This window comes from Carex rostrata, chromosome 6 (assembly GCF_964058835.1).
Source record: "Carex rostrata chromosome 6, lpCarRost1.2, whole genome shotgun sequence".
NCBI lineage: Eukaryota > Viridiplantae > Streptophyta > Magnoliopsida > Poales > Cyperaceae > Carex > Carex rostrata.
In genome coordinates this window covers 11,525,311-11,536,501 of record NC_135923.1, presented here as the reverse complement: position 1 = coordinate 11,536,501, position 11,191 = coordinate 11,525,311, and the positions used below count along the sequence as shown (strand labels likewise).

Sequence of the window (11,191 nt, the reverse complement as noted above, 5' to 3'; positions counted from 1 at the left end):
AATATACATTTAAGTGGGTTAAAAATTGAATTGAGTATATATTTAAGTGGGTTGAAAATTGAATTGAATATATATTTGGATTTTATAATTACCCTATAGGATAATGGATACGAAATAGTCATTACCCATATCCTTACCCATTTATTTAACGAAAAAAAAATTCTTATCCATACCTATACCCAATAATCTAACGAAAAGAAAAACTTACCCATATCCACCTTATCGAATACAATACGGATCGGATAAACAGCTAAAAAGGTACCATTAACACTCCTACGACTAGCTTTGTTCTAAAAATAATCTATTCCTACTTCAACCAAAGATAGTCAAAGGACATCAGTCTTGATCTATACCTGGGCTAGAGTGGGCTAGAGGCCTAAACTAAATAATTACAGTTATCCGAGATAATTACTCCGCACATATCTCCCAGTTATGGCCGTCGATTTAAAAAGGTTGTTTTCTGTAGAGACTAGAGAGTGCCGACTAAATCAACGGTCAGATCTTAACGCGGTACTGCAATGCTTAATGATGTAAAATGAAAGAAAAAATATATATATATGCTGCCTCCAGATCCTCTGAGGTAACAGTAAATTTTTATTTTAGATTCAGACCGTCCGATCAGAATCCGGACCAACCCAGTCCGAGGTGGAATGCACGGGCCCCTTTAATATTCGTGTGGATTCTGATAGGACGGTCCGTCTATAGAAAGAAATATTATGTTACCTCAGGGGATGTGATCTCCTCCCTCCACCGATTCCCTCCGTTCCAGCGACTGCAATTGCACTCGTCTTTAAAAAAGTACCGATCAAACAAATACAAGCGTACCAGCATAGCATCTTTCGGGGAACGAGCGACGACTATGAAGCCCCAAACCTCCCTCTTCTCTGGCCATGCTTGCGGCGGCGGTCTCCTGCTCCACTACTTCTTCTTCTTCTTCTTAATTATCCAGTGTCAATGCCATGCTCACTACTCTCAGCCTCTCCGATTCGCCCAGAGGCTGATCCGCGACCTCAACCTCCTTCCTTCCATCCCACAAGATCAAGATCAAACTCAAGATGCCGCTGCCTTTATGGGAGATGACGCCGATTCCAATCGGACTCCTCGCCTGGTCGAAAAGCGGATCCATCTCCCTATTTTAGGTGATAGCGGCACCAATGCATCAGTCGATGAGCTTGGCCACCATGCCGGTTACTATAAACTTCAACACACTCATGCTGCCAAGTACTTATCTTTTCTTTCTCTTATTAATTTCTGATTGTTTTTTCCTCTATATTGTTAGGATTTAGAAATGCTTCGGGGTTGAATTTTAGCATATGATACACTTATCTTCTACCGGTAGGTCCAGCACAATTGAAATATTAATTGCTGGGAAAACCACTCTTCTTTAGTGGCTGTTGCATATTGCACTGCCTTATTCAATTTTAGGATTGCCAAGATGTGTTGAAAATTTACATAAGGCATATAAGCTAATCAGTATATCTAGTGACAAATCAACATGAGGTCTCCAGTATTGTGGCCAGTTACAATCTTTCAAATTAATAAGTTTAGTGACAAATAATGACCATGACTAGTTTGTGACATGGGGCAAGTCAATGAAATTATAGAAATTTACAAATGTGTTCATTGCATTACTAAAAAAGGAAGTGCAGATTATTGATATATTGAAATAGTGAATCTCAATAATTGAAAATAATGTTTGTTTCCTTGCATCTTTGATTATAAGTCTTTCATAATATTTTAAGTCATTGTATATTTAAAATCTGAGAACGGTATGATGTCAAAAGGGCATGACCTTCGCAGGTCAATTGGAAAGTGATTGTTGAATTTTTTTTTTTGCAAAAATTCACAGGATGTTCTACTTCTTCTTTGAATCCCGAGGGAAAAGCAGCGATCCTGTTGTCATTTGGCTGACAGGCGGTCCCGGTTGCAGCAGTGAGTTGGCACTTTTCTACGAGAATGGTCCTTTCAAAATTGCAGATGACTTGTCTCTTGTGTGGAATGACTATGGCTGGGATAAGGTATGTATCTGCCTGATATGTTTTCTGTAAGAGTAAAATAATGTTTCTTCTTAGATTATTGCCATGAAACAACAAATGGTCTATCATGATAAAATTAATTGTTTTTTTCCCTTATATGAACAAATGATGGATAGTAGGTAAATGCTGAATAGTGTAAATCTTTACCCACTTACAATTAACATAGCCCTCCAAAATATACAATTTGCTTTACTGGATTACTGATCTACACATAACATAGTAACATACATAAGCATCCTCCCAGCTCTATTAAGCTGTAATATTTCACAACTTGGGACAGAAAACATGCATGAAGTACCCGTCCTTATGACGGAGAGAATTGTGCATGCAACTATAAGGTGATGATTGTGACAGATGAGTCAACAAATAGCACCATACAAAAAACCTGGAGATGTAGCATTTGTAACATAATAATGAATATACTTTAGATGCCTCTAATGGCAGTTAGAAGCAGTACCACCTCCAAGGGTAAAAACCTCATACTTTATGCCCATATGCCTGAGTTTGGAGTCATCATCATTTGAGCATTTTTGTTTCTGTAATGTATATGTATCCAAGCACTATAGAGAATCCATCGCTACATTCTCCTCCTTTTGAGTGGTTATATGGTTCTCGTTTGTTTGGTTCACACCACTGGCATGTTTGTCATTGCCATGGCTACTATTTGCACACACAGGGATATTGCAAGAATTTGATATGGTTTAGGATATCGTCCATGGTGTTAAACCATAAGGAACTTGAAGTATATTGTTGTAAAAGAACAAACTGTTTATAATTTGAGGAGAAATAGGTCTTGTATTGTCCATTAGTGCATCCAATTTTAGTAGGTAGGCCACTCAGACTCTTCTGGTTCTCCAGGTTCCAATAGGTTAAGTGAGGCACACATCTCGTGCAGGCCTATTTCCTCCAAAGTATCACCGAGTCTGTTGGTAAATGTGAAAAAATGTTATCAATCAAATCAAGAGAAGTGTAGCTTTTCTAGGTGAATATTAGCGTATATGCCCTCGAAAATCTCACCGAGTCTGTCGGTAAATGTGAAAAAATGTTATCAATCAAATCAAGAGAAATGTAGGTTATCCTAGGTGAATATCAGTGTATATACCCTCAAAAATATCACCGAGTCTGTCGGTAAATATTTCTCGGTTAAGTGAGGCACACTACATTACTTCATTAAATCTTCCTTCTTTGACCCCAAAACATGAAATTAGTGTACATTCATTATGATAGTTAAAATTTGCAGCCCCATTCCTGCATTTTGTACAAGAAAAATAACAAAGGTTGACAATTTTCTGTATTAATTTGTATATAAAAAACTGAGCTAAGAAATCAACTTGTTCATTTTTTTTGGCTGCCAAGTTACAGACATCTGGTTGAGTTCTCTAAGTGGGCTAGGTTTTTCTTTTTCAATAGCTAGTAGCTTAATATGTTTGTGAGGTTATGGCGTTATTCCCTTGTTGATTTATTCTACTACTAATTATGACAGTTGACTATCAAGTTTGAGATTAATTATTCAACTATGTTTTTGTAGGCATCAAACCTCATATATGTTGATCAGCCAACAGGGACTGGGTTCAGCTACAGTACAGATCCAAGGGACATCCGATTTGGGGAGAAAGGAGTAGCAAATGATTTGTATGACTTCCTACAGGTAAGTTCAAGATTTCAATTACTGCTCTAGTTTTAATCATTGTAATTACGCAAAACCATTGTGATCAAATTACTGTCTGCTTTTTATTCTCCAGGCTTTCTTTATGGAGCACCCAGAATATTTAGATAATGAGTTTTATATTACTGGAGAATCATATGCTGGTCACTATATTCCTGCATTTGCCTCAAGAGTTCACCAAGGGAACAAAAACGAGGAGGGTCTTCATATAAATTTGAAGGTATCTTGTAAAGTAGTACGATAACCAAAGTATAGATTTAGGTTAAACTGCCCTTTTTATGACTATTTGTCTTACTTTGTTGAGCAATAATGGCATATTGGCATTCCTAGTTCAGCCAAACCTTGTTCTCTTGACGCCATTCTAAGTTTTGTTGCAAAAGACCGAGGAAAAGTGATATTTACAGAAACTGCTAAAAAACTTTTTTGAGGACCAGTACTGGTCCTAGGCATAACAATTGTTGTGGTCTTTATTTGAAGTTTGTTCTCTCCAACAAAAATGACTAAATAGTCCATACAAATAATGGTCAACTTTATTGTCACAGGGTTTTGCCATTGGCAATGGGCTTACAGATCCAGAGATTCAGTATGGTGCATATGCTGATTTTGCTCTGGATATGGGACTTATTGGAGAGAGTACACATAAAACCATCAGCAAGATATACCCGCTTTGCAAACTTGGAATCAAACTGTGCAGTAAGTACCTAGTACAAGATTTACCTTTTAATGTTCCACCATATGCAGTTTCTGTCAAGTAAGAAGCATGGTTCTTTTGTTTTACATTTCAGGCACTGCTGGGACAGTAGCATGTATTGCTTCCTATGCTGTGTGCAATTCCATCTTCAGTTCCATTTTGCTTAGTGCAGGAAATATAAATGTTAGTATTCTACTAAAATTGGTTCCATTGGTACCTTGTTTTTAGTTCGGTAGGCTTCTATAAATATGTTAACACAGATAACTATATTTATTTGATTCAATGTGAAAAATAATATGCATATCCCTCTGAATATAATTTTATTATGGAAGCAGATGAGTTACCAGATCAAAACAAAAAGAAAAGAAAACGAATATGAAAGAAAGTCGTGAGTTCTAGTTTCCTTAACCTTAAATATTTAAATTAATACAAGCACACGAAAGATGATTGACAAGTACCAGGCACTTCAAATTATCATTTAACTCCATTTTTATGTAACTGTGTGTCTTTTTCAGTATTATGATGTTAGGAAAAAATGTGAAGGAACCCTATGCTATGATTTCTCAAAAATGGATACATTTCTGAATGACAAATCAGTGAGGGAAGCACTTGGTGTAGGCAACAGGAAATTTGTGTCGTGTAGTCCGTTGGTTTATGAAGCAATGATTGCTGATTGGATGAGGAATCTGGAAGTGGGCATTCCTGAATTAATTGAAGATGGCATCAATCTTCTGATATATGCTGGGGAATATGACCTTATTTGCAATTGGTTGGGTAAGTTTGTACTCAAATCAATTTTTTTTCATAAAGAACTTTGGTTTTCGTCCAGCCATTCCTCTTTTTTCTTATTACATGTGATTTTAAGATGTAATATGAGTATGTGCGGTTGTGTTTCAGGCAATTATAGGTGGGTCAACTCAATGAAATGGTCAGGTTCTGAGACATTTGTTGAGACTAACATGACATCATTTACTGTCGACGGAGAGGAGGCTGGACTCATTAAATCATATGGACCACTCAGTTTCCTCAAAGTGAGCGCTTTTAGACATTGCTTTCTTAAATTTGTTTGCGTGCTGTCACTCATCTATCTAATGTTTATTAATTATGTATTTATTTGGCTCATATGAATCAGGTACATGATGCGGGTCATATGGTTCCAATGGATCAGCCTAAAGCAGCATTAGAAATGTTGCGCAGATGGACAAGAGGGAGCCTCAGCAAGGATTTCAACGTGAACATGCTTGCCCAAAAGACAGGAAATACTATGCACTTGAATGTGTTCTAAATTGTCTGTCTCATCTTATGTTTGTATCTATATAAGCTCTCTTACTTGGGCAAATGTGCAAAATAATAGAACCATTTAGATATTTTGCGGCTTTGTGCCTTTTGAGGAGTCTAGCATCTTGGGGTATATGTATATATCAGTGCTGACTGACGCCACTTCCACTCGAACACATGGTTTATATTTTGTTATGCTCTTTGGAAATTAATTGCCGTTCCTGCTATTTTATTTTGCTCTTTAGAGACTAGTTGATGCTACTGCTTTTTCTCGGGTTTGGTTGTGTGGGCTCCTTACATTTGGTTGCCAAGTCTTTTGATTCTTTGGGATACGTTGATATTCGATTGTTGAAGTTCGACATTTACGTAGTAAAATTGAGGATTCTCAAGTAAAAGCTTGGATAAGCTTCAGCGGAGTGGAAATTTGATAATCCCCAGTCAAGGAAAGGTATGGTCTGTTATTTTTTTCTCCTTGTGGCTTCTAGCTGGTAGCACTTTTCATGGTACAAAAGAAGCCATAACACCGAATGCCAATCCACATTGTTGTTGCTGTGAAAAGCAAAGAAAGCAGCCATGAAACATTCATCTTGAAGTACAAATCTTAACCGAGTAAAATTTCTTCCGGTTTCTCAAGTGTATTTTTCTCTCTATTTTGCAACCAGGAACCGTGTGCTGTTTCGAAGTAGAGAAAATTGTGCCTCTAGTAAAAGAATTCAATTCTGTTGCACTATGCAGTAAGCACTGCCACAGTGTCCATGAAACATGTCAAGAAAACGTCCTTGGCACCAGTATCAAGACCCTAATTTGATTGTTTATATAGCACCCTCAATTTCCCAAGTTGTAGGTAAGACTGGCGATACACCACGTTAACATGTACTTCCTAAGCGTTCATGTTACATGGTGTTAAACCATCAATAGGCAGAAAAGGCATACTGACATAGGGCTGTAAATGAGCCGAGTTTGAGCGAGTTACCCCCAACTCGAACTCGGCTCGTTTAATAAACGAGCGAGCCAACTCGAGTTGAGATGGTAATAACGAGTTGTAGAGCCAACTCGAACTCGGCTCGTTATCAACTCGAGTTGGCTCACAACTCGTTTATAACTCATTTAACCAGTGATAGTATTACAACACAAGTTCAAACTCAGCTCGCTATCAACTCGAGTTGGCTCACAACTTGTTTAACCAGTGATAGTATTACAACACAAGTTCAAACATATTTTGCACGAATCTCAAAGCACAAATAACAGTCTAGAAATTCGGGTTTAATTATTTTGGAATTTATTGTGACCAATAATTTGCAACTCGAGTTATAAATGAGCGAGTTGGGACCAACTCGAACTCAGCTCATTTATTAAACGAGTTGGCCAACTCGAGTTGTAAATGAGCTGAGCTGTAAATGAGCCAAGTTAAACGAGCTGTAAATGAGCGAGTCACGAGTTCGAGCTTTTTTGCCCTGCCCTATACTGACCCATCAAACAGAAGTTACTCAACAGGCATTTTATTCATTTTTTGACAAACCGATAAACTAAAATTGCTCCACGAACAAAATTCTACTGGCATCACAGCAATAACATAACAAAATGGATCTCAAGAGCGCTACAGAGAGGTCAAGACAGCAACAATCTCTAAATTGCATTTTATTTAACAATAAAATGATTCCATTGTACAAAAGCACAAAAGGATTGTATTATAGCTAACAATAAAACAAACCTTGCCTAAATTAGAATTAACCACCAAAAATAAATATCACAATAAGAGAAACCCTATTTTTCAGATATAGAAGCCATCTCACAACTAAATAAATCTGAATTGAGAGATAGTTCTTCCCCTAACACCCCCAGCCTCAGCGTTAGACAACCAATATGTGGATCCATAAGAAAAGCATTTAAATTATGAAAAATTAATTACCCCTATGCCATACCCCTCCAAATTATTTGATAACTCATACACTTAATTGTTTTTTCTTGATCTTATTGATTCTAGCTTACAGGATGCCATGTCAGAATCTGCTCAATGATTAACAAATTCTACCTCAAAGTTAATCTGATTATAGCCGTGTTGGAGATCTAACGGATATGAAAGGCTCTGCTTATAATCCAAGACGACACCAAGGTCGCAGTATTTACACCTGAGTAGCCTTGGTAATTTCAAATAAAAACTCTTAAAATAGATGGAAGCACGACCTAGCTTACCTGCAAGAACAACAGATCAAACAAAATTTAAAAACAAACCCCCACGATGAGAATATACATTTAAATATTTCTCAAATAAAGTAAAAATAGCTTACCTGAAAATGTATAACAGCCTCAAGTTGAGCCCCAGTAGTATCATTCAAGCCAAATAAGTGAAGTCTTTCAAACCTTCAGATAGCCTTCCAAAAAAAAATGAAAGGAGAGCACATCGACAACTACAAGTCTTTAAATGTTCTAAAAAGTCACCAGAGAATTTCTACTACAAGTCTAGAACTAGAAATATACTATGGAACAAACAGTAAAAACACCCATAAAGAGCAAGTCAAGCCCCACAAACAAGAGAGCCTCCTTCAACACAGTAGCATCACAGCTATGAAAATAAATAAGCCATTGATAACGGCATTCAACCACACTAACACAACCACAGAGCAACTACATAATCTTGAGTCTTGACTAGTTGGTTTGCATCGCTTCAGAATGGTACTTGTCCAAGTCTTTGTCGAGATCATCAGCTGAGACAGGCTTCTTTGGTGGGCCTGTACGCTTGCTTTGGCCACGGCCTCTCATGCCTCCACGACCACCACCACCACCACCACCACCACCACCAATACGCCTTGATGCCGGTCCACCTCTTCTTTGTCCACTGTTGGAATACAAATTACAAAATTTTATGACATTAATACCAAGCCCGTCTGCTATCTCAGTGTATGTGTATATATCACAATAGATTCAAAGAGACATTATGTAAAATTTAGACAATAAACACACCTCCTTGGAGCACCACCAAAGCCAGCAGTTTTAGCTGGAGCAGCAGGACCAGCTGGTGCAGAGACATTTGTTCCTATGATATCAATCTTCATTGGCTTGCCATCGAGCTGCACATTGTTGTACCTTTTCACCGCCGCAATAGCATCAGCCCGTCTTGAGTACACTACTTCAGCTGTTCCCTGAACAAAGAATGATTCACCACAACATTATACCGGTCCCAACCAAAATCCAAAAACAAAATTCTGAGAAAATGAGAAATTTTGTTACCTTCGATCTGCCACTTCTGTCATAATGGACCGAGAACCGCTTCAAATCTCCAACCTCTGAGAACAACTCCTGGATACAAGTAATTGGAAATAGTTAAAATCCCAAGTTCCCTGCCAAATAGTTAGTGTGTGGAACCCTAACAAGTTCTATCCTGGTAGGCTAGACAGTTTTTGTTCTCACCCCCAAAATCAAATTGAACTTCTTCCCAGATCAAAAATAATCTTTGGAAATTCCAACCAAACAGCAGGGAAAATCTCACAAAGGGATGCATCCAAAGTAAATGACAATGACTAGAAATCAAAAGAACAACAAACTTTTACAAGTACTTCAAACCGCGATGCCCAAAATACAAGTACAAAATGGTATTTTAAAAAAATTGAAAAGAAAGCAAAAATACCTTGATGTCATCATTTGAGACACCGTACTCCAGGTTGGAGATGTACAGCTTTGTTCCTGTCTCGATCGAAGAAATCCTACCCGTCTTTGCAGGGCGTTCTTCAGTGAACATGTCGTGCTGCCATGCCGCATCTGGTGCCTGAATCGCACATCAATTGAGAAGATAACCTTAGACGACCACCGACTAGTATATTCAACAGACATCCATAACATCTTTTTTTTTTTTTGCATCAATTCGTTTCAAATCCGACCCGATTATCACAGAATAGAAGATAAATTTCTAGATTCGATTGATTGTCCAAGAGAAATATTGTCTGAGACATGGTGGTAACTGGATCGATTCAAAAATAGTTAGGAAACCCAAGATCGTTCATTAGAAGATCTGATTGATACTAAAAGACGGATCCATCTGCGAGAATTGTCGGATCGAGACATAATTCTAGATCATCCAACAGATCTGATCGACAACGAGAGATCTCGCATTGAAGGATGAATCTAACACGTAATCTGAAGAGAGCGCATCGGCGATAATTGAAGATATACCTTCGAGATCGGAGGGGCCCGCTTTCCCGCCCTCTTGAAGCTCCGACGTGCGGGGCCACCAGCTGCAGCAGCGGGTCGGTCACGACGCTTGGGACCCGCGCCGCCACCGTTGGATGAGGGCTTCTTCTTGTTGGTCTTGATGATATCGTCTAGTGTCATATCCAGCGCGCTCGCCATGTCTGTTCCTCTGAAAAGTTAGGTCGATCAATCTAGGGTTTCTTGAGAAAAGATGAAAGAGGGGAAGTAGGGGAAGTTAGGGTTTCGACTTGTCGACGAAGAAAAGGATGAGGATTGACGAGAGATGTAAGACGCGTGGAGGATATATAAAGCAAGCGAAAAGTCTATTTTGGGAATAAAATATTAAATGGGACGAGCAACGAAATGAAATAAGATCCTTAGCTGTCACCGCCTCACCGCGTGGAAGTTGCGTAATGGATTATGGATCCCTGTTACGTGGACCCCACGAAGGCGGCTAATAATTGGGGACCTCTCCCTTAATTGTTCGTGAATGCATTATTTAATTTATTTGTATCCATGTAAATAGCGTTAACTTAAAAATAATGATGATGCTATTTTTATTTGGATATAATTTAAATGTAACTTTTTAAAAAACTAATTAATTTAATATTTTATAGTAGTAAAGTTAGTTCGTTAATCCGAATTAATAATTTCAAATCATGTAATCTTCATTCTTATATTAAGTACGTAGATGTTATAATCTGCTAACGGTTTTAATTAAAATATAAATTTCAGATTAAATATTAGTGCTCCGATAAAATATTCTAATTCTATACATTCTTTTTATTTTTTTACATGTAGAAGTCTAAATTTATTTAGACGTGCTTTTCACATGCAAATTTATTTAATTGGTCATGATTTCTTTCTATTTTTAAATGACATTTAAGGATTTTTTTAATTGATTGATTATGTTTTCATTTATTTTTATTTTGTATATCATTTAAAGATTATTTTTCATTTAATATGTCATTTTATTTGAGATTTGTTTGTTAAAATATGTTTAAAAGATAAAAAAAAATATATATATATATATGTCATTTAATATGTCCTTCTGTTATTTGCATGTAAATATTATTTAAGAAATATTATCATTTAGTCTTATTTTTTTATAAAAATGACACTTTATATAAAATTTTTATGTTCTCTTATAATATGTTTCTATTGTAACGATATTTTTCAACATATACATAAATTTAAATAGAACTAGTTTTATTTTATTTTATATTTTTTGACGATCCAAATGCAAGTAGTAGCAAAAAAAAGAGTTACTGAATTATATTGGTAAATAGGGTTTTTCCGACTTAATTAGGGTCTGCGTAAGTACGGAGAACAACA

General features: G+C 37.0%; 2 protein-coding genes across 2 annotated transcripts; one reads left to right on the top strand and one right to left on the bottom strand.

Moving 5' to 3' along the window:
• The first annotated feature begins 767 nt into the window (after window positions 1–767).
• Window positions 768–5,912, top strand: LOC144555467 (serine carboxypeptidase-like). Its single transcript, XM_078303806.1, has 9 exons — window positions 768–1,221; window positions 1,850–2,018; window positions 3,565–3,684; window positions 3,779–3,922; window positions 4,245–4,395; window positions 4,488–4,576; window positions 4,909–5,167; window positions 5,291–5,424; window positions 5,526–5,912. The coding sequence occupies exons 1-9, from the start codon at window positions 860–862 to the stop codon at window positions 5,676–5,678; spliced, it is 1,581 nt and encodes a 526-aa protein (XP_078159932.1). The 5' UTR covers window positions 768–859; the 3' UTR covers window positions 5,679–5,912.
• A 2,160-nt stretch (window positions 5,913–8,072) lies between these two features.
• On the bottom strand, window positions 8,073–10,142 carry LOC144555466 (THO complex subunit 4A-like). Its single transcript, XM_078303805.1, has 5 exons — window positions 9,839–10,142; window positions 9,297–9,434; window positions 8,900–8,968; window positions 8,633–8,811; window positions 8,073–8,507 (listed from the first exon to the last, which is right to left on the bottom strand). Exons 1-5 carry the CDS (start codon window positions 10,013–10,015, stop codon window positions 8,318–8,320), a joined length of 753 nt encoding a protein of 250 aa, XP_078159931.1. The 5' UTR covers window positions 10,016–10,142; the 3' UTR covers window positions 8,073–8,317.
• Window positions 10,143–11,191: the final 1,049 nt, after the last annotated feature.

What these genes read in the sequence shown, in the direction of transcription:
- LOC144555467 (XM_078303806.1), top strand. Translation starts at nt 860, where the DNA reads ATGAAGCCCCAAACCTCCCTCTTCTCTGGCCATGCTTGCGGCGGCGGT. An exon ending in ATTTGTATGACTTCCTACAG is followed by an intron (nt 3,685 to 3,778) that starts GTAAGTTCAAGA and finishes TTTATTCTCCAG; the next exon opens with GCTTTCTTTATGGAGCACCC. An exon ending in TTAGTGCAGGAAATATAAAT is followed by an intron (nt 4,577 to 4,908) that starts GTTAGTATTCTA and finishes TGTCTTTTTCAG; the next exon opens with TATTATGATGTTAGGAAAAA.
- LOC144555466 (XM_078303805.1), bottom strand. Translation starts at nt 10,015, where the DNA reads ATGGCGAGCGCGCTGGATATGACACTAGACGATATCATCAAGACCAAC. An exon ending in TCTCAAATGATGACATCAAG is followed by an intron (nt 8,969 to 9,296) that starts GTATTTTTGCTT and finishes ACTTGTATCCAG; the next exon opens with GAGTTGTTCTCAGAGGTTGG. An exon ending in ACAGAAGTGGCAGATCGAAG is followed by an intron (nt 8,812 to 8,899) that starts GTAACAAAATTT and finishes TTCTTTGTTCAG; the next exon opens with GGAACAGCTGAAGTAGTGTA.